At 35.8% G+C, this 24,822-nt stretch overlaps 2 protein-coding genes across 5 annotated transcripts in view; both read right to left on the bottom strand.

Moving 5' to 3' along the window:
• Positions 1-1,695: 1,695 nt before the first annotated feature.
• On the bottom strand, positions 1,696-9,255 carry tppp3 (tubulin polymerization-promoting protein family member 3). 2 transcript variants are annotated; one of them, XM_056265446.1, is made up of 4 exons: positions 9,125-9,255; positions 4,427-4,624; positions 4,082-4,235; positions 1,696-2,423 (listed from the first exon to the last, which is right to left on the bottom strand). In XM_056265446.1, the coding sequence occupies exons 2-4, from the start codon at positions 4,612-4,614 to the stop codon at positions 2,232-2,234; spliced, it is 534 nt and encodes a 177-aa protein (XP_056121421.1). In that variant the 5' UTR covers positions 4,615-4,624; positions 9,125-9,255; the 3' UTR covers positions 1,696-2,231. The 2 variants fall into 2 exon arrangements, with proteins under 2 accessions (XP_056121421.1, XP_056121420.1); XM_056265445.1 differs by having other exon boundaries at positions 4,427-4,627; positions 9,125-9,254.
• Positions 9,256-19,019: 9,764 nt separating this feature from the next.
• The window catches only part of zdhhc1 (zinc finger DHHC-type containing 1), a 32,065-nt gene continuing 26,262 nt past the window's right edge, over positions 19,020-24,822 (bottom strand). For 2 of the 3 annotated variants that reach the window (XM_056265334.1, XM_056265335.1), the window contains exons 10-11: positions 24,062-24,164; positions 19,020-20,138 (exon numbers count right to left, since the gene is read on the bottom strand). In XM_056265334.1, the coding sequence (XP_056121309.1) occupies positions 19,588-20,138; positions 24,062-24,164 (654 nt within the window). In that variant the 3' untranslated portion in view covers positions 19,020-19,587. The remainder of the gene's footprint in view (positions 20,139-24,061; positions 24,165-24,822) is intronic. The other variant, XM_056265336.1, reaches the window with a different exon arrangement.

The raw sequence follows: 24,822 nt of genomic DNA, 5'->3' as shown, positions 1-24,822 counted from the left end.
AGTATTTTCACATTACAGAACTGTATCTCGTAGCTCCCCCTATAGGCAGCCCGTGCGCGCTGATGGGACTCGAGTCGAGTTTATTCATAAGCGCGCTGCAGTCATGTCTGCATGTGCGGCATATTATATCAACATATTATATTATGTCAAGCCTGTCGGGGTCTGCAATTCATGTTAACAGGCAATTAATCAGCCGGTTTATTACAGCGCGCGGCGAGCACAGAAGTTGACTAAAGGCGACGCTGCTGTGCGATGCCATTCATCAACGAGTGACAGCAGCAACAAAGGCTCGAGCTGGAATGGAGCGAGATGTTTTTGAGATGTTTTTGATTAAACGCTTCCAAGGAGATGAACCAAACAAACGTTGCCATGAACGAGTGTGTTTGGTTACAAACACACAGAGGGCAGGGGGAGGCTGCCGGAGCCAGGTGCTGGGCCGGGCTGTTGTGTTTGTGTATGTGCCGGTTGCCTCGGCAACAGAGGGACCGGCGTCGGCGTCCTGCCTGTCCCTCTGACTTCAGACAAATGGACCGCCGTACACACGCTGATCTAATACGGAATATGACAGTAAACAGCGTTCAGCAAGGGGGGGGACGTTAGTTTTTTTTTTTTTTTTACCCCAACCACTGGGTTAAACATATGGGTCACTAGGTTGGGTTATCTTAAAATTTGTTGAGTCGTTTTTTGTTTTTTTACGTCGTTGAGTTATTTTTAGTTTATAACTCAGCAGTTGGACATCAGATTATGAAAGGTATTAGTAATATCGTTTTATGATATAAATATAACTCTTATAATAACATTAAATAACGTGAACTGAAACGTTAAATATATCCTAAAACGTTTTTGTATATACCTGCAGGTACTGAGAACTTAATTTTACCCCCGAATGCTGTGTCAGCAGGCAAAAAAAGGTTCCAGTATGATGGATTTATTTGACCAATGTAGCCTACAATAGCTTAATTTTAATTAAACATAATTTCATTAACAACTTCATGGGATTCCCAGTTCATGGACCCCTGGTTGAATTTTTTTTACACGATAACATGATGGATGTGTTTAAGCATGCTGTATGAATGTGAAACAATAATTTATCTCTTTATTTTGGAACTAGTAATGATGCATAATAGTAATTATTATATCGACACAATATTTTGTGTGTTGTCTGTTTCAGTCGTGTACATCGGCAGTACGGTTTTGCTCCAATAAAGTTTGTGTATTTTATTTGTTTTTTAGACCAAAGTACAAAAACAAAACTTAAAATAAAACACACCAAAAGATATTTAGTAATGGTTTATACAAAGGCAGTTTCCAGTTTCAGTAACACAGTAAGCTAACTAAAACAAAGATATGACACTGAATTTTTGGAAATAATTTTAGCAAACAACAGAAGGGTAATATAGCTAAAGTTGGTTCATCATTTCATTTAAAGATTGACATTTTAGCTTTACTGACTTTTGGCAATGAATAATGTTAGAATTTAGATGACTGCAGTTAAGTAAGAACATCAGCAGACCTTAGTCAGGTTAGACATACTGAATTTAATGCGGATGAAAACAAGGCTGTAAGGGATACGTACAGACTTTACAATGGCATGCACTGTAAAGGTTCTGGATCACGTCATTTTTTCACAACTCACAACTTTTAAAACTGTTTTTGTCTACTCCAAGTTTTTTTCCCCCGTAAAGATGTTTCATCAGCTGAACAATCGGTATGTTGTTAGACAACATTTAACTATTCTATCCCTCACAGCCTCATTTTCATTCCTATCCAAAATTAAATGTGGCACTACCTAAGGTCTATACATATGTTAGAAGAAATAAATCTCTTAAAAAGGTTATTGTGTTCACTTATCACTCTCTAAAGAATAGTGATGTTCAGATGCACATTTCTCATAGCTATTAAACAGCAACATTAAAACAAACAAGTGTATTACTTATCTGTTTCCCTTCAACAGAGCCTACTTCTTTATAGAGTCTTTATACTTGTTCTTTGAGATTTTCACCTGAAATCCTATTCCCCTCTTACCCTTCTGTCAACTTTCTAACGAAAACTGACTGTAATACTATGTTCTTTATCCTTAAAGACGAACATTTACAACACTTCCTTTGTTACACTGCACAGTGGCTGTGTGATTTTACAGGTCAAAGTTCAAGTTTGGCTTTGGTCCAGATAAGTGCTGATGAAGATGGAGCTCAGAGCTTAGAACATGTTGACATGGAGACAGTGGGGCCTTACTTGGCCTTTGTCTTCTCCTCGTAACTCCCGGCGTTCTTGTAGGCCCCTACGTAGCCTGTGTGCTCCACAATCTCCTCCCGCCCACCTTTTCCTTTGCCTTTCCCACTCTGATCAAAGCGCTCCTTGTGTGAGCCCGTATATTTAGATGTGTCGGTTAACCTATCCACTGTAGCAGTTTTTGCCACTTTCTAGAATGGTTAAAAAAAGAAACATACAAATGTATAAGGAAATGAGAGCGAGCAAGAGCGAAAGAGAGAGAGAGAGAGAGAGAGAGAGAGAGAGAGAGAGAGAGAGAGAGAGAGAGAGAGAGAGAGAGAGAGAGAGAGAGAGAGAGAGAGAGAGAGAGAGAGAGAGAGAGAGAGAGAGGCCTGTTTAAAAGCAATAACAGTAATAAATGGAAAATCAATTTTAAAAAAGAAACTAGAAATTACCCATAAAATGTGCTTCATCAAGCTAGCATTGTTGTTTCTTCAGATGATCTGTACCAATCTGTTTCAGCCTGCCCCCGCAGAACCTTTTCAGTCAATAGCATATATGCAACTCACATATTCCTGCAACTCCTTTTGAACTTCTAACTTGCCAGAATTGATTTATTGCTGTTTGATTTGTTACTGCCCTCTAGTGTTGAACCGTCTGAGGAATGATGTGGCAGTACCTTTTTTGTGTTTCTCAATCTTGCTCTTGGAGGCCCACCAACACTACTCATTTTAGATGTCTCACTAATTTGACACCCAGTTGAGTTCATGGGGCGCTCTACAAATGAGATGATGAGTTGAATTATGTGTTATACAGGAGACATTCAAAATGTGCAGTATTGAGGGACCTTCTTGAGCAACAACTGCTTGGCATTTCTTGGTTTATCTAACATTTATAAATTTCAGGTAATATACTCACACATTTCTGTCACAACAAAGTTGATGTAGCCTAATAACTAGTTGAATTAAAATCGATTTGCAGTGTGATGAAATGGAAAACCAATAACTGTTGTTTCTTTGGTAACGCTTCCTTTTACAGTCCTGTTACCCATGTACTTATGTACTTATTATAGTAATTACAATTACTGGGTAATAACTAGGCACTAACCCTGAACCTACCCCTAAACCTACCCCAACCCATGTACTTACCTTATATTAGCCAGTACTTTCTAGGTAAGTACACTGTAAGTACACGTAAGTACTGTACTGTAAAAGGAAGCGTTACCGTTTCTTTCTTGCTTTTTTTATTGTTTTTATCATTCAAAAGTTTGGGGTCTGTAAGATTTTTGGACAAAAAATGTCTGCATTTATTTGATAAAAACAATAATATTGTGAAATATTATTACAATATAAATTAACTTTTTATTTGAATATATTATGTTAAAATGTAATTTATTCCTGTGATGGCAATGCTGAATGTTAAGCAGCTCAAGTCTTCAGTGTCACATGATCCTTCAAAAATGATTGTAATATGCCGATTTGCTCCTCAAGAAACATTTCTTATTATAAGCAATGTTGAAAACAGTTGTCCTGCTTAACATTTTTTGGAAACCCTGATAAATTTTTCCAGGATCCTTTGACGAATAGAAAGAACATTTATTCGAATTAGAAATCTGTAACATTTAACTGTCACTTTTGATCAATTTAATGTGTCCTTGCTGAATAAAAGTATGAATTTCTTTAAAAAAAACTAAAAAAAAAAAAACTATCAATGGTTGTGTATAACATGTATTGAATTGACAACATTGATTTTGATGCCGTCTTACAGTTTGTACTCAAGTGTAGTCACGCTAATTTATGTCAACATTAATTTCCAAGTTTTCATACAAAAATACCTTAAATAAATACTTGTTTTTAAATGGTTGCCTTACCGTTACACCAACGTTGGTAGGATCTTTGCCTTCAATTAGCTGATATATAGACTGCAATGCCTCCTCTTTGCTTTGACCTTTGAACCTCTTTGGGGCCAATTCTTCTAGAGCTTTCTGGAACTCCTCATATGTAATAACCCGAGATGTCTTTGCTCTGAATCATATGGTAAACATATTGCCTTTTCAATATTTATATTGCCTGGACAGTGCAGTTTTTGAAAACTTAATCTCTGAAGATATTTTTAATATTTACAATGTGTTTATATTGTGTGCACATTAAAAATATATATTACAATTTGTTAAAATTTAAATAGTCTCCAGAACAAAAAATTATGAAAAACTCACTTGAGTTTAGTGAAGACAATATCTACATCGGTGCTGGTGACATTCTTGCCATCAGTGACTTTGCAGTCTTTGCACAGCTTTGCCCAGTTTTTCCCATTCAACTCCTTCCCAGTGGCTTTGGTGTCACCATGAACAGCAAACTTCTTAAAGGAGCTCAGAAGCTGGTCCATGTCTGTGCTTTCTGCCATATTTGGTATTCTGCTAAACAAATAGTAGGACTATGACCTAATGGAACAATTTCTCTAGAAAAAGAGGTGTTTTAACTAACCGTATAAGTAATCTGCAATAGGCATGATAAACAGACATTGCTGAAGCCTTAATTTGACAAAAAAGATGAAAGAGAAGCCAGATTAATGTGGTACACTAAACATAATTATTGCACTGTATTATAATCTTCAGAATCTCAGATGTGTATTATACAGTATACTATGTACTAATAACGTCTAGTCTCGGTCTGTACAGATGAGGTTGAGCCCAGACAATAAAATACCTTAAACTCAGATTTAGCCTTTCTAAATGATCCAAGTTATCTGCATTATCTAAATTGTCCTGTCATTTTAGCTTTGAGATATTTTACTTTTACATTTACAAATGTACTTTTTACATTTACAAATGTACTTTTTACATTTACAAATGTACTTTTAAATTTACATTTTAGCTTTGAGATAACGGTCTTCTTGTTGCAGAGTTTTGGCAAACTTCTTCAGCAGGTCACCCTCTTTTCCATTGCGTTTTGAATGACCTGAATTAATAAAATACCAATTAAAGCACTAGCCAAAAGTAACACATTAGGTGTATGTGGAACGATAGAGCCTGATGTAACATTTAAAGGGATACTCCACTTTTTTTGGAAATAGGCTCATTTTACAACTCCCCCAGAGTTAAACTGTTGAGTTTTTACCGTTTTTGAATCCATTCAGCCGATCTCCGGTTCTGGCGGTACCACTTTTAGCATAGCTTAGCATACATCATTGGAGTGGACATGACCATTAGCATTTCTAAAAAAAAAAATGACCAAAGAGTTTCGATATTTTTCCTATTTAAAACTTGACTCTTCTGTAGTTACATCGTGCACTAAGACCGACGGGAAATGTAAAGTTGCGATTTTCTAGGCTGATATGGCTAGGAACTATACTCTCATTCCTGCGTAATAATCAAGAAACTTCACTGCCGTACCATGGGTGCAGCAGGCGTAATGATATGACGCAGCGCCTGAAAATAGGCCACCTTCCGTCAACACAACGGAACTATTTTCAGGCGCTGCGTCATATCATTACGCCTGCAGCTGCTCTCATGGTACGGCAGTGAAGTTTCTTGATTATTACGCAGGAATGAGAGTATAGTTCCTAGCCATATCAGCCTAGAAAATCGCAACTTTACATGTTCCGTCGGTCTTAGTGCACGATGTAACTACAGAAGAGTCAAGTTTTAAATAGGACAAATATCAAAACTCTTTGGTCATTTTTTTTTTAGAAATGCTAATGGTCTTGTCCACTTCAATGATGTATGCTAAGCTATGCTAAAAGTGGTACCGCCAGAACCGGAGATCGGCTGAATGGATTCAAAAACGGTAAAACTCAACAGTTTAACTCTGGGGGAGTTGTAAAATGAGCCTATTTCCAAAAAAAGTGGAGTATCCCTTTAAGGGCCATAAGGATTGAGCTAATGAGGTGATTATCAACACTCGGTAGACTGCTAATTTTTCATTCAACACAAATATCATGGATGTTAGATTTTCCTATACATTTTCAGATGGCCTCTTTTCTTCCCTCTTTCTTTCTTTCCTTCCTTCATAATTCTGTATTTTTCTATTTTCTTTCTTTCGAGTGCATGAGTGAGGCCGATTCCAGACTTTCTTGGTGTGTCTGCACAGCCCAGCCATTGTCAATGGAGGCGAGAGTAGGTGTGTGGATGGTCTGATGTGTCTTGGAGTTATTGTGGAATGTTTCAGATGGATGTCAGAAGTTTGGCAGCTGATGGCCTCATGGAGAGGCGATGAGTGTACAGCAGTGGTGGGTGGGCTTGCCCTGGCTTCAACTCCAACTCCTTCAGCCTTCTGTAATCTCCTCTCAGCTCACACACAATAACTTAAGTGTTACATAAAATAGTATCTTATATGCTCACCAAGGCTAGATTTATTAGGTCAAAAATACAGTCAAAACAGTAATATTGTATTAAAATATTATAATTTAAAATACGTTTTTTTTATATGGGTTAGTTCTCCCAAAAATTAAAATTCTGTCATTAATTACTCACCCTCTTGTCATTCCTAATTACTAACCCTCATGCTGTTCATCTTCGGCACACACGAAGATCTTTTTGATGAAATCTGAAAGCTTTCTGTACTCTCCATTGACAGGTCCACAACTACCACTTTGAAGCTTCAAAAAGTTCATAAAGAATTCATAAAAAACGTATCCATATGAATTGAACGGTTTAGACCTTTTTTTTTTTGAAGACACGATCACTTTATATGATGAACACATTTAATTTAGGCTTTTATTCACATTTAAAAATTGATCAGTGAACATAAACAGAAGCTCAACCGAACCTGCTGGATGCATAAGAACAAACCTCTTGCTGAAGCTCAAATGCGCTGCGTAACACGATAATGAATCTCATTATTTCCGCACTTCAATCAAACTTGCTTGAGCTTCCATTTATCATATAACTGATGTGTGAGTTGATGAATGTTTATATGTGAATACAAGCCTAAATTAAATCTGTTCATCATACTGTATATTGTGTCTCTCCAGAAAATTTGGACTAAACCGCTCAATTCATATGGATTAGTTTTACCATCTCTTTATGAATCTTTTGCTGAGTCAATGGAGGGACAGAAATCACTCAAATTTAATAAAAAAAAGATCTTCATTTGTGTTCCGAAGATAAACAAAAGTCTTACGGGTTTGGAACGACATGAGCGTGAGTAATTAATGACAGCATTTTTCATTTTTGGGTAAACTAACCCTTTAGTAGATTTTAAAATGTGATTTATTCCTGTGATGACAAAGCTGAATTTTCAGCAGCCATTACGTCTTATCACATGATCCAGCATATCCCAAATATGCTGATTTGGTAAGAAATATTTCTTATTGTTCTTAATGTTGAAAACAGTTATGATGCTTAATATATTTGGTGGGATAAAAATGTTCAGGATTCTTTGATGGATAGACAGTTTAATTAGAAATATTTGGTAATATTACAAATGGCTTTAGCCTACTGTCAATTTCGATCAATGTAATGTGTCCTTGCTGAATAAAAATATTAATTTATATCACAAAAAAATATTACTTACTTTTGAATAGTGGTGTTCATTAAATTTGTTATTTCAGTATTTGTTAAGGATAATTAACCCAAGATTGTTGCATAATGTTGTAATCATCACTGGTTTGGCAAACAATTATTCAGTCATTGAACCATCGAAGTCATCGCATTTTATATGTCGTCATGCTTGACATGTTGCACGTGTGTGCTGCGTATTTCCCTAATACAGTGTGTGAGGGATCATGTGCAAGCTGCTACTGAGGTTATTCCCACACAGCCGTCTGAATAAAGACATCATTGTATGAGCCTCACCCTTCTAACACACATGCAAAGGCAGCCGTCCACATAAACACACATTGCCCTCCTCCCAAGAGATCCTCACACAGGACAAGACTTTGTGGAAGTGTCTATGGAAAATTACCATTGTATTAAAGAGGGAAACAGAGACACTTACCCACCCATCCAGACAAAACACACACACATACAGTAGACTCATCAAAATAACAAAGGCATGTCCTGAAGACTTTCTGATTAGATCTCAACCTTTCTCTGCTTCAGCCCTAGGGTTTTGCAGCTAATCCTTCTTTGTGGTCCTGCCTGCAAGATACCTGTTTTCCCCACACAACATTTTTTTCACACTTATTCTGTATTTCATACTGACATATAATAGATATAATATGTGATACTCACTTCATAAACCAGCTAATATATCTGAATTTAACTGACAACTTAATGAGTGTTTACTTTTTGATCAGACAGACATCAACCCTATAATTAACCTGATGATGTCAACAGTGTTTTGTTCAACAATTATATGAATAGCATCAGTTTGTGCCAATTTGCCACCGGGAACACTTCATGCAGTATATACAGCCTATATATAATTGCAATCTAAATAATATTAGTCAGTGACAATTGCAATAAATCTTGAAAAAATGTATTCATATACTTAAAACAGTTTATTTATTGCAATTACATTTTTTTATTTTCTGTCCATTTCACTTGTGTGTTATATATTTATATCTATGTAGAAGGAGAAAAAATAGCAACATTTAAAAAAAATTCATCATAGCAACGAATGCAATTGTTGCAACTTCAAATGTAGGCTATGTATATTTGTTCAGGGGTAAAAAATAAATAAAACAATTCTTGAAATACCACCACTTTGTTTTTGTTATGTCAATTTAGTCACTGAATTCACACTCCACATGGAGCAATACCCATTATGCAGCATGCCATTAACAGTTTCAATATGTAAACCACAGATGCTGTGTACCAATGCATGGAATATTATGGGTCTGTATGGTGTTATGAGTGCAAGCATATAGCGAATAAGATGAGTGCATGTTCTGTATGCATGTTCACATGTGTGGAGTGCATTTGCTTATGAAGAGCGTTCTATCACATTAGTAGCAGTGAAATCACTCTTACCTGTGCTACTGACTTCCAGCTGCTGGCAATCCACACACATGCACACACACTCCCAGGTCTGCACAACTTCTGTCCTCTCTCTCTCTCTTTCTCTGTCTGTCATGTTACTCCCTTCTGAAATGGGCTTTAAAAGGCTGAGGGCTTGTTATCATCTGTTTATTCCTGTATCCATGGAGACGTCCTGTTTAGCATCAAGGGATGGCTATAAAAGAGAGAGAGAGAGAGAGAGAGAGAGAGAGAGAGAGAGAGAGAGAGTGTGTGTGTGTGTGTGTGTGTGTGTGTGTGTGTGTGTGTGTGTGTGTGTGAAATAGAGAGAGACAGACAGAGAGAGAGAGAGGGAGAGAGAGAAAGAGAGCCTACTCAAGTTGTAGTGACCATGGGTCATTTATCAGTCGGGGTGAACTGGAAGCTTGAGCATGGCAACATAGAGAAACCAGGAAGAGACTTAAGCATTTGTGTTTAATTTGTGGTTTGTGCTTATCCTCTGTTTTGCCGTGTTGTGTTTGTATGTAAATGCTACTCATTCAACAGTGTGAGTGTGAAAGAAGAGAGCGAGGAATGCGATTCATCCAGCACGATATGCATGTGTTAGTGTCCGTATATGTGAGAATGTTCATCCAATACTGCCTGTGTGTGTGTGTGTGTGTGTGTGTGTGTGTGTGTGTGTGTGTGTGTGTGTGTGTGTGTGTGTGTGTGTGTGTGTGTGTGTGTGTGTGTGTGTGTGTGTGTGTGTGTGTGTGTGTGTGTGTGTGTGTGTGTGTGTGTGTGTGTGTGTGTGTGTGTGTGTGTGTGTGTGTGTGTGTGTGTGTGGTCCTGGTAAACACTACGTTGTGGGAATAAAATGTCCAGAAAGTTTTCTGTGATGGGTAGGGTTATAGGGGGGATAGAATATAGAGTTTGTATGGTATAAAAATTACATCTATGGAATGTCCCCATATAACTTGAAAACCCAGTGTGTGTGTGTGTGTGTCCATATAGCTACACTTTGAAACCAGATTCATCCCCAGAAGTGCTCAAGCCAAATCTAACAAAACCTCTATTTGGGGACATTCAAAATCCTAATTTGTAAAACATATTTGAAAGAAGATAAAACTTTTAAAAGTTGCAATAAAATAGGTGCAGTGGCATATATTTTATCTTTTTTATTTATGTCTTTGACATATCTCAGTCTAAAATATTATTGAAAAAGAAAAAAAATACCGGGTGGGGACCCGGTTCCATCCATCAGCTATTTATTGGATGGAGGCATATTTGCAATGCTTGTAGTCAATTGTAAAAAGGACAAAATGTTGTAAGAGGACTTAATGATTGGAGAAATCTGGCATTTGTCACCAGAGGGAAGTCTGTTATTTCACCAGGGATGCACAGAATTTAAAAAAAAAAAATTACAGTAAGATCAATAACATGCATTTGGAAAATAGGTAGTTGCATTTCATTTCAAGCCTACTTTAACACAATGCTCTGGAATAATTTATTCTGACTAGTCAATTAGGAGGATTCATCATTCAAACATTTTAAAATAATCACCATTGTTCAGTTGGTCATCTAAGCCATGTGCTTATGTTTTGTCTTTAATTAAAAGCATAACAATTATTTCAGCTCAAATCTATATTTTATGTCCAAGTATTTATTTATTTAGGTAGCCACATAATAAGTGTAATAATGTACAATCAGATGGCCATTATTTCATAATAAACCCGCCAGAGTGATTTGAGACCCTGATCGGCCTGTTAGGATTAATTTACAATAACTGCCTCTACATTATCCCTTGTAGTTTCTCTCAGGTGCAGCTGAATCTCACAGAGGGCCATTCTGAAGATGGCCAGACAGCAGGTATTTTTTTTACTAATTTTGTCTGTCTCTCTCTCTCCCTGCTCTCCTCTTTCTGTCTTTTTTTCTCATTTGTCTGAAGAACAGGACATACAAAACCAGAATCACAATTCAGCAACAGCCTGGAGCCAAAGGTGTTACAGTGGAGCCTGATTTCACTGAGAAGTGTATTTTTAATTTTGTTATTTTAATATATATATATATATATATATATATATATATATATATATATATATATATATATATATATATATATATATATATATATATATATGATTTAAACTATTTTTGCCATTTGGAATCACTTTTTATGAGTGATACATAATGCATAACCAGAATATATTCGAGCCTTTAAAACAGTTTGTACCAGTACATTATGGTTGAACCATTGCTCAACATGCATGACAAATATTTGGAGCATGTAAAATTTCATGGCAATAACATATACAACATCAGTTTAAATGAACTGAATAACTCAGGCTCATATATACAGGAGTGTGATGGATAATTTGCCTTTCCAGTTCTAGTACACCAAACTGTTTGCCAAACGTTGACTTTAACTCCTTATACAAAGATCACTTTTGTTCATTTGCTGAATCATGGTGCGGAAAGATTTAGTTTCGCTCTATGATTTGCTTTACATTCAGATTTTTGCACAGAGAAGTTTGTTTAAACTGCTTCGCATTCATCTTTCCACAGCTGTGCATCTGTGCCACTGTGTTTTTGGAGCCCTGGCATTCTCATCGCTGCACACAGCTGCTTTTTTTACAATCATCTCAATAAATATGCTAGGTTTATTTATTTTAAAAATATATATATATTTATGTATAAAAAATATTTAAAAATATGATTTTTTTTTAATCATTTTGTTATAGTAATTTGTTTATTTTTGGTGGGTTTTTTCATCATGACAATCCGATTAGCATCCAAAGCTACACTCTAAAAAATATGGTTCTTTACACGTAGTAACAGCTCTATTTAGTACCGTATCGTCCCAAAGAACCCTTTATATGCTGAAATGGTTCTTTGTGTTAGAGTTTAGGTTTCTTTATTCCCGCCTTTTTTGATTTTTAAATCTGTAACTGTCAAAGCTTCCTCATTACTGATTTTCTGGAGCTCAGCTATACAACCACAGTTACTACACTGTCAACATACCCTCAACAGGTAAATGATTTCTTTCGTAAAATGTCTATAAATTACTTTCAAAATTGTAACAATCATCTCCCAACAATCATGTATTTTTCTCTTTTTAATATACAGAACATGTGAGCAGCTCTGTTCAGTTAAGGATACTCATCTTCTCTTCTCCACAAAGTAACACAGATATGGAATTTATGATCCATATTGTTTGATTTTTTTTTATTATGAATTTATGCCTAAACATATCCAGTCACAAAAAACATTAAAGATACCATGACTTTATATCACTTTTTCCTTTTAACATGGTAAAGGGCTCATGCTGTCAATTTTTGCTAATTTTGGCCTTCATGAACATAATTGTTTTTACATAATCAAATAGAAGAAACACAATGTAATTCTAAACTCAATTGTTTATTTCAGATGCTGTCCCGTACCATAACCTCATCATCTGCAGACAGAAACTGCCACTCAGAATACACACATCATGAAGGACGTAAAGACATTATAGGGGATTATGAAGATATTTCACTGAAACTTGGTCTTCATTACATCTATATTGTGTTCAATGTCAATAGTTATTTATTAATGTATTCAGCTGTTATTAGAGCACTGTCATTTTTGCTACAATCTGCCATGTCAATAAAAAATAAAAGTACATGAACAAGAACATGCTGTATTTTTCAAATGTAAAACCCAAATAGAGGCAACAAGATATAAGACCAGGCAGATAAAGGGCTAAAAAAACAATATTAATAAATAATTTATAAAATATATTAATAATATGAAGAAAATATAGGCCTACTAATAGTAATGTAAATAAATATTTATGAAAATGTTATTTATAACACCATTCAGGTTCTATATAGCACTTGAACCTTTTAAAAAGGGTTATATTTAACACCAAAAGGGTTCTGCTATTGTTACAAGCTGAAAAACCCTAATTTGGTACTGTTTAACCATTTTTCTTAAGAGTTAGAATGATGAACTTTAGGTTTGTGTTCTTTCAGAGCACAACATTTAGCCTCTTCTTTCAGTGATTCAGTTGGGTCATGTGTGGTTCATCAAATACATTGTGGGTATAATGTGTGATAATGCAAATATTTTGAGAGTTTATGTATGTGTACTCTAAGAAAATCTCTAAAGGAACTTTGGAGCATTGCCATTACAAATAGTGATCTGATGATCTTTCACCACTCACTAGACCAGATTACATTACAGTTGCCTCCACCAGAAACAGCATTGAGGCTTGCTAGGAGAAAAAAAAGGAAAAAAGGAAAACTGCACACCATGGCAATGCATAGAATGTGTGGTGTTTATTTAAGAGAAAGGGAATAAGATGGGTCCATATAACTGGGATTAAAGCTATTAAAAACTAAGAATATTTTTGTCAGCGTTAAAATATTGAAATATCAAGAGTCTCCATTTTATTTCCATTTATAGTCTCCTTTATGAAGGAAAACATACAGATTCAGAATCCTGAATCTTCTGTAATTACAAAATGACGGGTAATTATTTTAAAGGGTTATTTTTTTCTTTTCAAGAAATGAAAATTCTGTCATGAATTACTCACCTTCATGTTCTAAACCTGTAAGACTTTTGTTCATCTTCGGAACACAAATGAAGATTTTTTTTTAATGAAATCTGAGAGCTTCCTGTCCCTCCATTGACAGCCAACTACTTTTAAACCCCATAAAGGCAGTATACAATACAGTATAAAAGACTGTAATCCATGTGACTCCAGTGGTTAAACCTCAATTTTATAAAGTGAAGTGAGTGCTCTGTTTGTGCAAAAAAAAAAAAAAAAACAACTTAATTTACCAGTTTATTTACAAAATATTAATTTCCAACGCATGTTCACGCAACAACGTCTGCTCTCAAGTCAACACAACACACGCGTTGTGGTTTTCGTGAATGCGTTGGAGATGAATATTTTGTAAATAAAGTGGTAAATTGTGTTTTTTTTTGCGCAAACAAAGCACTCTTATCAAGTCAATAAAGCTGAGAACCACTGATTTAGAAAAATGCTTTTTTGGTGGTGCCCCCCTTTGAAAGTGGAAAGCCACTGCATTCACGCCACATTTATGAGAGTGGCACACATTATGCTTGTATTTTGGCTTTGAGAACAAGAGCTCATCCACAGCATGAGCTTAAAATGTCTAGCCAATAAACACCTGACCATCCTACGATTTTCTGGCCACGAAAACCATTCACTTCCTGAAATATATAAATAAAAAATCTCAGATGCACACTCTGTTATAGACATTATCATTTAATATGGAAACGTGCTGGATTGTATTATTTCTTTCTGTAAAAACAATGATTTCGAACCTACAGATGTGTGTACTTAAAGCCCTATTAACTGAACTTTTATGTTTCAATAAAGTGTTGAGTGATGTCTGTTACACATTGAGTGGCTAAGGCACACACTGTAAATCTCAAAATCTGTATGACCCTTTGATGATTGACACGTTTAGTGGGTGTATGCGAGTTGTCATGGAAACACTATGTTGTGATATCAAACTTCACGGCAAAATGGTGTGCAGAAAGTGAACGGCAGTAGCTTTCATAGTGTGACATTTACTGTGCACAACATGCCAAACAAACTGAACACTTGCACTACAGCATTTCAACGATCAGATGGGACGTGACATGTGTTTACCACATTGCTGTTTTACTGTTTTACTCTCATTTTCAGCACCTCTTTATCACCCATAAAAAGAGCAGTTATTATTTATACATGCAACAAATACATTTTATCCACACATACAAATTGAAAACAGGAATTCTTTTGTTTTTCTAACAACTTTGCATCCTCCATTTGGAATATTTTATCATCTTTACTCTCGTTGCATGAATCAATGTATGCGAGGAATTGGTCAGCAGATGGAGGATTGCTGGGCTGCTGCAATCCAAAAATATCATATAACCTACTGTTCTTTCTCTTCCTATTCTCATTTACTTAGCTGCCTTTCTATGTAAACTAACGTTTCTTCATTTTCAGCTCATTTAGTGCTGTGAAAGCAGAGAAACCCATAGCCAACAGGAAACAGATGTGCACCTCAGAACAAAAGGTCTGTGGCTGTGGGTTTCGGCATGTGTCTTTGCGTGTTTGATGTAGGCTACAGTATGATGAAAAGAATCAACTCTTATTCCACCAACCTATGAATATGAAGTGTGTACTGTGTTTTTGAAACCTGCATGTATGTGTGACCATTAGAAAATGTAACAATGACCACTGGTTAATGAACACAAACAGTGGGAAAATCAGAGAGATGTGGGGGAGCCCTGGGGCGTCAAACTAATGGCATCAAACAGCACTCACTTCATATTTCAGCTTTTGTTTTAACTGTTGTCATAGAGACGATTGCTGCTAGAATAGCTTATTTTCTTTCCTTTTTTTTCTGGTGATGAGGTCACCGTTGGAAATGAATAAAACAGATTGAGAAACATTGATAAGTGAAAGGACACACAGTTCTGTTTAACCACTCTTTCCCTGTCAACCCTATACCTCAGCTGCATGTGGAGGATATTGCTTATTATTTATCTGCTATATTGACTGAATTGAAGTAAACCTGTAAACTGATAATTGCAGCAATATTTAGTATACATCTACATATTTATATCACTTTACATGAGTATACAGTGATTTACTATCCAAATCCTACTTGATATAGCTATAGGCGATAATGCTATATATTTTACAAGAGTGTACTGTATGTGGGTGGGTAAAGTTATTAATTTATGTGGTGATATTGAAGATTATGAAACCTGTAAGGTTTGTTCAATAAAATTTGTGTTCAATAAACACATTTATCACATACAATCACACTGTTGTTTTCCAAAAGGAAAATGACAAATTATTGCTTAATTGCCCAGACAATAAGTCATCTTACAAAATAGTAATACAAAACTTCATTTAGATCTCTACACTGAACAGAATTTTGAATTTAAAAAGAAAATGTGGTGAAAAAACTAAAAAAGAAAAACTAGCATGGGTGGAGCTTTGGGCATAAAATGCCTTAATCTCAATATCACATACATGACAATGCTAAATTCCCTTCAGTGCACACTATAATTCATGAGAAGTCATAAGGCAAGTCATAATAAGGCCTTTGTTTGACTATGATGATCAGCAGAGTCTGTAAATCTGTTCCAATGACAATGATTAGACCACATAATAAATCAACCAAGGTGAATTGTGAAAACTGAGCTCTTTATCTCTGGTGAATAATTGCGTGCAGTGTACTGCTGGCTCCAGCCAAAAGGTTTCTGCCAGTAATGCTGCTGCTGCTGTCACTGAGTCCTGTCACAAGTTCTGCTGCATGCCTCTCTTCACCAGAGGAACTCTGACTGTCAGTGCTACAGTGTTATAGGATCCTGATGCCATGGTTACACTGGGTACACACTACTACAAAAACAGCCACCTGGCTTTCAGAAGGACACTGTCTGAGAACAAAAATGTGCAATTGGCTTTTTTCAGAGAGAAATTTTAAAACATAATTTAACGGCTTATAAAAAATATAATCAACCTAATCTTTAAAAGCAGAATGAGCAGCCCTTTTTATAGTAGTTTGACATTAAATGGATGTTGGAGCAGAACATGATACTGAGCTTCAAGCAGGAGAGGAACGAGAGTCTACATGATTTTATACAGCTGGTCCGGGAACAGGATCCATCTTTTTGCCGGTGCTATTTTCTAAACCAAAATAACAATAGTCCCATTCTCAAGGCAAGGAAATCACAAGCGTAGCTGCCTATGATATCATACTTCAGCTGTTGGTTAACCACACTCTTATTCAGTGGATGTCATGACTCTGACAAATTCAATTACATGTCTCTAGGCTCAATTTGAAGTATAAAAATATTTTTCTCCAATTCCATGTGTGACCTTTAGCTTACCTATATTGTGGCCTTGACAACAGGCTGTCTGACAACTTTCTGACCTGGCAGAGAACAGTATAGTGTTCTCAACAGATAAGCCTATGAAAATGTAGTATTAAAATATACCAGGAGCTACAGCAGGTGTTTGGACATGATCGTGTGCAGGTCTTGTTGAGGTCTATGCTACATATACAGAATGCTCTTTCTCCCTACAGTTTTACACAATTACAATGTCAGAAATAATTCTCAGTTTTAAAGCAGTGTAGTTTGCTGTTAATTCTGGATATTTAGATCTTTTTGGATCCTTTCTCAACAAAGTCTGCATGTATTTGTGTTACCCGATGTTGCTATGTCACTAGAAAAAAGATTCTATATCAAACCTTAAAGGGATTAATCAGGGCTTCATACAGAACCTTTTGGAATCTGTTTATGGATTTAATTTTAATTCATTCATTTTGTTTAACAATTTTTTAATTCTTAATTTGAATGACATTTTATCAACTAAACAGCTCGTAAACATACTTTATCCCTTGAAAAATGTAAATAACCTGTATGAAAGTATTATGCAATAATTTAAGCCTTCTTTTTTTTGCATAAATGGGAGTAGGAAAAAAGATCATGTGACTAACATTGTGGCTATGGGTTCATTCTGAATGTATGGACATCTACACTGAACTGTAGAACCATAAAAAAAGAAATACGCTCTTGAAAAAATGTCTATTACCGATACAGGACACATAAAAACAGGGCAACAACCATGCAAGGCTACATGTGCAGTTTTTATTGAGTAGAAGAAATTGAGGTCAAAAAAGTAAAAGGTACAGGAATAACAATGATAACGTTCAGAATATCATACCATCGTACTAATTCTGCAGTATATATACTGCACATAATGTGCAAATTTTCCACATGCCTGGAATATCCAGATGATCTGCTAAATGTGCAAAACAGGGCAAAGTGTGTGGAATCCACTGTGGGATACAGCTACCCACTTGACTTCTTGACCTTCCAGAAAACAGTACCAAATGTAATTTTTAACATCTATTTGATCATACTTCTATTTCACATATTTAAATTGAATGTAGTAAACTAGAATTCTTTTCCAAGCAAACATAGCTTGAGTTTGAGATTCATTACCTTTTTTTTTTAATTGTCTTCATTAAAGAATGAGTGTGACTAGATTTAAACCCTTTTATTAATCCTAATATTGCAGGAGTCTTCAGGATATATCATCAGGAGGCTTCGGGTGTCCTGAGTTCAGGTTCCATCTCGTGGACCTTTCCTGATCCCCCCTTTCTCTCCCCCACTATTCTATACTATTCTACACTACACTATTCTATCTGATCGAAATAAAAGGTAAAAACTGCAAAAAAAAAAATGTTTTGAGTCAAATTTATGAAAATTCGTCACTTGTTCTTTAAATTTGATATAATAATGTAAAAATGTGTAAATAAATGAAAATAACAGATGATATTAAAACCATTGATAAATAACCATTGATAATTAAACAAAAAGTGTATAGGAAAACAGTTAAAGAGAAACGGATTTTATTTGTTTTAAATTAAGCAACAAAAAAAAGATATTGCTTCCCCATCATGCCATCATTCAGCCACTCCCTCTACCCAAAACATTATGTACCAAGAATGTTTCCATTCACAGTTTGAACATTAATGTGTAAGTGGGTTGTTTGAGCAGCATTCGAGATGGGAGTGGATTACACTCATACGGCCCGACATCATGTGGCACTGTTTTTATATAAGATGTTCATTTAGAAAGTTACTAAAGCACTTGAGTAAGTACTAATGGTGTGATAACAGAAAACATTAATAACATTAAATTCAAATCCCACTAGAAGCACACTCTATAGTACATAACTCAAGTTCACTCAAATACAACTGGATCGGATTCAAACAACCAGACATATAAAAAGCTTATAAAAACAACAAAAAGGAAATGCAACAATTAATAATAACAACAATAATTTAAAAATAAGGTAACTTAATGTGCAACAATGTACACATGGACAACCCCCCCCCCCCCCCCTAAAAATCAGTGGTCACATGTGCATCATAGAAAACTAAACAAACTTTGGCATTTAACATATATAAATAAATAGTTAAAAATGGCAGCACTGCATGAAGTATTTAAAAAAAAATATTTGTGCAATGCTGCAGCAAAGTCATAGTGAAATATAATAAAAGGCTAAATAAATGTATATAGTGTATTGGTTTCCTCACAAGATTCATTAATATGTGAAGAGCCCAAGTCCAATGCTTCAATCCATAATCAACTTTTACCACAATTTCATGAATAAATAAGAGATTTTGATCATATTGCTATATTATTCAATATGAGGTGTTTAGAATGATCAAATTCCACTGACCAATGAATGACAACCAGCATTAGATGTTTAGTCCAGCAAAAGGTCAGACAACAAAATCCACATTGCTGACATTCAGTGGTGTTTGCATAGGTTGCATCAGGTTCTGAGTGCTACATCAGTTTTCATGTGATTGTACCAAACAAGCCAGTTTTTTTAATAGAAAAACAAGACCGACCAAGTGCTGATGAGTCCTGACTAGTAGTGATGCGTCTCTGTAATGTAGTAATCTCTACACCATCGGGGTTCCTAATCTGGAGCTGGGCTTTGTGTCCTCCATATTTCTCTTTTTACCTGTCTGTTTGCGTTTCGCCACACGGGGACTTTCCTCTGTGATAATGCCCTCTTGGGACATGGCAGGCTCCACGGTTTCTCGACTCGTGAACACAGAAGGGTTATAGGACACCATCTCAAACCTCTGCTCAGCAGCTTTACGAATGGCCGCTTTCCTCTTGGTCCTGGGCTGAGGGGAGGGTAAAGCTTGTCCTGCTGCTGAGGAAGGCAAAGCACACTGGAGAGAAGAGGAATAGCTAGTGGCAGAAACAGCAGCAGTGGTAGTAGCGCAGGTGGGGTTCGGAGCTCCGGCCAGGGCTGCGCTGCCAAGCCGTGCCATTGCTACAGGGATCTCCTCCAGAGATTCTGCGGAGTCAGAATGATACTCAGCAGGGGGGCCAGCGGCTTGTACGGGTGCAAGAGGGGGGAGGGAGGCCCGCAGGGGAAATGCTGGGAAGGGTAAGCGTTGACCAAGAGAAGAGGACACGGTGGCGGCAGCTACAGAGGACTCTATTTGTGTAAAGCACAGACACAGATCAAAAAGGTAACTACTCACACACTGTTTCGCCAATATTAAGACCACTTTGCTACACTAAGGGTGGGTTTCACCAATAAGGATTTAAATTAAGCAAAGTTTACAGCTAATCAAGGATTTGTTGATCTGGGTTTTATTTTAAATCGAGTTGAGTTGCACCACTTCATTTTAAACTTTAGAATTCTAACCAGTGATTAAAACCTTCATTTACGATTCATTTTCTCCGCCATGATGGATTCACCATTGTAATTAAACAGAAACAATGTTAGTATTCTATTTCTTTCTTTACTGACCACCAGAAACTCTCTCTCTGACATAAGTAGCTCTTGCTGATAAAGGAAATAAACTTTATAAACCTCTACATAGAGAGACCGTTAATGATCAAGCAAGCAATGAAAACATTGTGGCAGCGCGGGCAGAAATGCATAAGCCTAGAAATATATTTACAATATCAATTAAATGGAGTAATATGGCAGCATAACGTATGACAAAACAAACGAGATAAGAAAAAAAAAAAAAAACTGGCATGATTGTCCAGTTGAGCACTGCCCAGCAGCCACGCGTGGAGAGGGCATGAGAAACGAAAGGTGCAGAAAATCAGATGGCGCTCACACCTCATCATCGCCACTGCTGTTAAATGCTAAACATATTCCTCTCTTCTTTTCTTTATCCGACACCGAAGTGCACAGAGATGAGCGACGGAGTCACATCCCGAACTCGATAGCAGGTGTAAGTTTATGGCCCGTCACAACCCTCTGCCGGCTCAATGTGCTTTATTTTTCATTTTAATTTGTAATAAACTCCTCTCTGAGACCTGACGACACACCTACTTTTTCTGTCTTTGTTCAATCAGCCACATATTTTAATTCGGGTGCACTTTATTTAAACCTCCTCCCCTGTCAAATTAAAGTTAATCCCTAATTAAGATTTAAAACGGAGTTTAAAATTATGGAGCAACAGGATTAAAGTTTATATTTATAATTGTTTATAATATTTATAAATGTAAACCTGCTTATTTTTAAACAAGGTTTAAAGTTTGGAACCTTAATTTAATCTAGATTTAAGATTAATCCTTATTGGTGCAGCACCCCACCCCAAGCGGCTACACTTGTGTGAATAAAAACATGTTATTTATGGAAGCCCAATTCCACCACATAAGAAATAAAAACAGGCTATGGTAAATCATAATTATGAAATAAAAATAACTTATGAGATAAAAAAGTAATTATTATGATAAACCATGATGATTAAATTATTTACAATGACATGAGTTGAAATCAATGATATGAATGATCATAATTTGACTCTTTGTGAACTTTTCATGTGATAATTAGTCATAATGGTTACATTTTCAAATAATGACCACCTTGGCTGTCATAATTTTGACTTTGTTGTTGTTTTTATGTAATTTATGCCAATTATGTTTGCTTTTTTGTTTTGTTTTTTTACTTATTGGCTCGGTTTCACAGGCAGAGTTTAGATTAAGCCAGGATTAGACCTTAGTTCAATTAGGACATTTAAGTAGCTTTTATAAACCTGCCTTAGAAAAAAAACAGTACTGGTGTGCATCTTGAGACAAAAACAATGGCACTGACATATTTTAAGATATGACATTGCAAGTTTCTTTCAGCTAAAACAGCTCAAACATGCATTTTAATCTGGGACTAGGCTGTTTATGTCATAATTATGATTTCTTTTTTTCTTATGTGGCAGAACTAGGCTTCAATAAACACTAGAGCAAAAGGTTCCCAGGCCGTTTAAGACCACATAACAATTCAAACACTAAATGCAACTGAACAATGCACTGGAAGCTAAAATAAAGTTATACATCAGGTAAAGAGAACTGCTCTATTAGCAGGTTTCAACTTTCATTTTATTGTTTTATCTTCTTTGTACAAAACTCCAGTCTAAAGCAAACAGGGTGTTGTTCAGTGATGCAGATCTACCTCGCTATTTAATATTATAACATAGCAACGTTTGCCATAACATACTAATCTCCTAAACCAGTGACACACTGTTAGGACACACTGTCAATGCTGCTAATGTTGCAGCACTGTACATTTTACCCAGTGGTGGACAGTAACGAAGTAAATGTAATTCGTTACTGTACTTGAGTAGCTTTTTTGCGTATCTGTACTTTACTCAAGTATTTAAATTTGGGGAGACTTTTACTTTAACTCCACTACATTTCAAAGTCAAATATCATACTTTTTACTCTACTACATTTTCAAAATCAGTCGTTCCTTTTTATTTATGAGTGGATAAAAACGTAACTGGTCAAACAAGCCACCAATCACAGTACAGCGCGCACGCTTTGTTTTGAACTTGCCTTGGTGGTATCTACTAAGCGCGAACCAGAACCATACCGTTAAATATGAGAGTTGCGAACATAGATGGTTGTGACAGTGATCTCGCCGCCGCGCGGTCACGTTATTCGTGTAGCTCTCAATAGTTCCAAACAAATCGCGTTGACAATGATTTTAAGCGGGACAGAGAGCAGCAGCTATTATTGAAGCAATTATCGGTAAGTATTGACACACAATGTACTTTGCTTACGTTGCCACTAAAATGACTTGCATATAATAGCTTTTTTTTTCTGGGGAGTAGCCTAGCAGAAACACTGCATTAATACGTTTTTGTGTTTAATTTTGGAGGGAAATTGGCTGCTCCCATAACATAGAATATATATATATATATATATATATATATATATATATATATATATATATATATATATATATATATATATATATATATATATATGTTTAATGGCGTTGTGCAGGTTTATGTGAATGTATCATAACATTAAGATGTTAATAATTATGACCATAGGCGCTGGAGAAAAATATAAACAGCAAATACTGTAAATGTTTTATACCTTATGGGAATTGTCCCCTTCCCTCCAAAATTAAACACACAAAAAATGCATTCAATTCAAATATATATACATACAGTATATATACATATATATATAAATATATATATATATATCAGACTAATTAATATCATTTCATTAATAGATTGGTGTGCCAAGAGTGACATTAGTCTTCACTTAGACTGAGTTAAGCAAGAGTCTTGTGACAAATTATAATAGGACATTATAGCCATAAAAAAATGAAAGTACTTGAGTACATTTGAAGGCAAATACTTTTGTACTTTTACTCAAGTGAATGTTTAAAGGCAGCAATTCTACTTTTACTTGAGTAATATTTTACCTTGAGTATCTTTACTTTTACTCAAGTACATGGTATGTGTACTTCATCCACCACTGATTTTACCTGTATTTGTGAATATAAGCATGTTACTATAAAATGTTAATATATAATTATTACTATAAAATGCTAAAATCACAAATACAGGTAAAATGTACAGTGCTGCAACATTAGCAGCATTGACTAATCCTAAAAGTGTGTCACTGGTTTAGGAGATTAGTATGTTATGGCAAACATTGCTATGTTATACTATTAAATAGATATTATTAAATAATAATTAAATATTAAATAAAACATATGCTTTAGTTATTGCAAAATAAATACATTATTGCATAATATTAATGTTTTAGCTATATCCATCCAGGCTGAACTTTCCCATACCTTCACGACTTACTTTGACTATTTTTTACTCTCATCTCTATTCTGGCCTGTACTCCTCTGATCTTGGCATCGCATATTGCAGCACTTCTCATGTCCTAGGATGAATCACTTTGTTGTATTCCTTATTTGGAGATAACTGTTTGCTAAATTATTAAAAGTACACTATTGTTGAAAAGTTTAGGATGAGTAAGATTTAAAAGTTGAAAGACAATTTTAAAGAAATTAATACTTTTATTCAGCAAGGATGGACTTTCAAAACAATGAGATATTATATTCACCAGCTGATTTGTGAATGTTTGTCTTACCCTGCTCAGCAGGAGTCTTTGGCATGCCTCTGTTGGTGCTGGTGTCAATGGATCTGTCACTGTTTACCTCAGCTGCAAGTTCACGCACTTTCCTCTTTTTTTTCTAAGAAAATAAATGAAACCGTTTTAGTACATATTGAGGCAGAAAGAGGTTACAACATCAGTAGAGTGTACAGGCCATTGGTTGTGTAATTAGACCCTGAAATTAATATAAAATCAATTTTGTGTGTCTGGTGGTTGTGAGGTGTCCTACCCATAGGTTAAATTGGGGCGGAGCGCACCGGAGCGCAGCTCCGCCTCCTCGGGTCCACAACACACCCTGCCGGAGCTCAGCTCCGTGTCCTTCAGCACCATATATACAATTTGTTGAGTGTATATAATGAAAGTTATGAAATAATTGGCTAATATTAACTCGAATTTGGTGCTGCAATGATTCGCCCATCGCAACGATAACTGACCTTCTCGTCTGAGCTGCTTCAGCACTCACCCGCTCGTCAATGTCAAAATGTTTGAGTCCAATCAAAGCAAGTGGGATTTATGTTCACAGAAGCGCAAGCCTAGCGCGAATCCCAACGCGACGCTTCACAACGGGCATACCGTGCGAGATAAGATGCAAGTAGCTAATCTAAACAGCTGTTTGTCGATATAACTTTTAAATGATCGACAGAAATACTCAGTTTGATCAAAGACAGTGGATACTATAAGCTCAATTTAACAACACAAGCACCCTATTAAATATATTGCCATTATTATTGTAATAT

Source organism: Rhinichthys klamathensis, unplaced genomic scaffold (genome assembly GCF_029890125.1).
Source record: "Rhinichthys klamathensis goyatoka isolate OS25496 unplaced genomic scaffold, OSU_Roscu_1.1 h1tg000232l_1, whole genome shotgun sequence".
NCBI lineage: Eukaryota > Metazoa > Chordata > Actinopteri > Cypriniformes > Leuciscidae > Rhinichthys > Rhinichthys klamathensis.
Note: the sequence above shows the minus strand (reverse complement) of the source record. Positions and strands in the feature narration are given on the sequence as shown.